General features: G+C 38.2%; 1 protein-coding gene across 1 annotated transcript in view; it reads right to left on the minus strand.

Annotated features, from left to right (window-relative positions):
- Positions 1-1,150, minus strand: part of MRPL1 (mitochondrial ribosomal protein L1) — a 75,988-nt gene that overhangs the window by 47,432 nt on the left and 27,406 nt on the right. The window contains exon 3 of the mRNA XM_004703395.3: positions 551-806. Within this exon, the coding sequence (XP_004703452.2) occupies positions 551-806 (256 nt within the window). The remainder of the gene's footprint in view (positions 1-550; positions 807-1,150) is intronic.

The raw sequence follows: 1,150 nt of genomic DNA on the forward strand, positions 1-1,150 counted from the left end.
AGTGTTTCATTCTGTTGTACCTACAGGTAAGCATGAATAAGCAGCAACTCAACAGCACCGAGCATCAATAACAGGTAGATCTAAGGGTTATTTCCTAATTTGAGTAAAACTTTTACATAGAACTCATAGTAGCTCACATAAACAGGTAAAGAAGACTCATGTTGAAGGAAGAATGCAGGGCTTGGAAACTCCTCCATCCAGAGTCTCGCCCTAGGACTCTGAGAGGCACAGCTAAAAACCACGGTGCTAGTTCAAGGCCCTTGTTCAGAAGAGGAACATAACACTCAGGCAGCTTAAGCTCACCGCAGTTCCAGTAAGGCCTCAATTAATGTCAACAGCTACTGTGCTGAGACCGATTCCAGTGATGCTTTGGAAGTAAGGGGCACTCTCCAGAGCATCAGCAGTATGCTTCACATTTGGAAAACTTTAAACAAAATTTTATAATACTAAGTTATATTTTAATAATCATCCAGGAGGGAGACATTTTTTTAAATTAAGAAACATATGAATTATATAACCATTGCTCACCCTGTTATTTGAATCTACATACCTTCTTCTGCAATGCCATATCCAGTGTCAAATCAAGATAAACACCTTGCTTTGGATACGTGAAGTCCAGAATTTGAAATTTCTTAAGTAGGTGAACAGCTTTCTCTACCTCATATCTCTGCCGTGGGTATAAGCGTTTTAAATAAACATCATCTTCTGGCTCGTCGTCCATATAGGTGCATGACTTTATTTTTTCTATTTCGTCAATTTTTTCATCTGGTGTTTTTTCTTTGGGATCTTTTTTTTTCTTTGCAGACCTTAAAAATATTAATTTTTAAACAACAAAAATAGTCAATTGGTGGAAACAACCCATCAACAGATGACTCAATAAACAGAGTACATACATACTAAGAAACAAACTAAAGAAAACTCATTGTCATTGAGTCAGTTCAGACTCATAGCTCCAGGAGCAGCCGGTGGTTTCTAACTTCTGACCTTTTTGGTTAGTGGCCCAGCGCTTCACTCACTAGACCACCGGGGGCTCCTGACATACATACACTATGTATGAACATTTATAGACATAAAGAGAAAGGGTATTCTTACATATGCTGCTACATGGATTATCCTTGAAAACATTATGCTAAAATATGTCAGACCAGAG

This window comes from Echinops telfairi, unplaced genomic scaffold (assembly GCF_000313985.2).
Source record: "Echinops telfairi isolate 266 unplaced genomic scaffold, ASM31398v2 ScPeMD7_7468;HRSCAF=8506_0, whole genome shotgun sequence".
Lineage (NCBI taxonomy): Eukaryota > Metazoa > Chordata > Mammalia > Afrosoricida > Tenrecidae > Echinops > Echinops telfairi.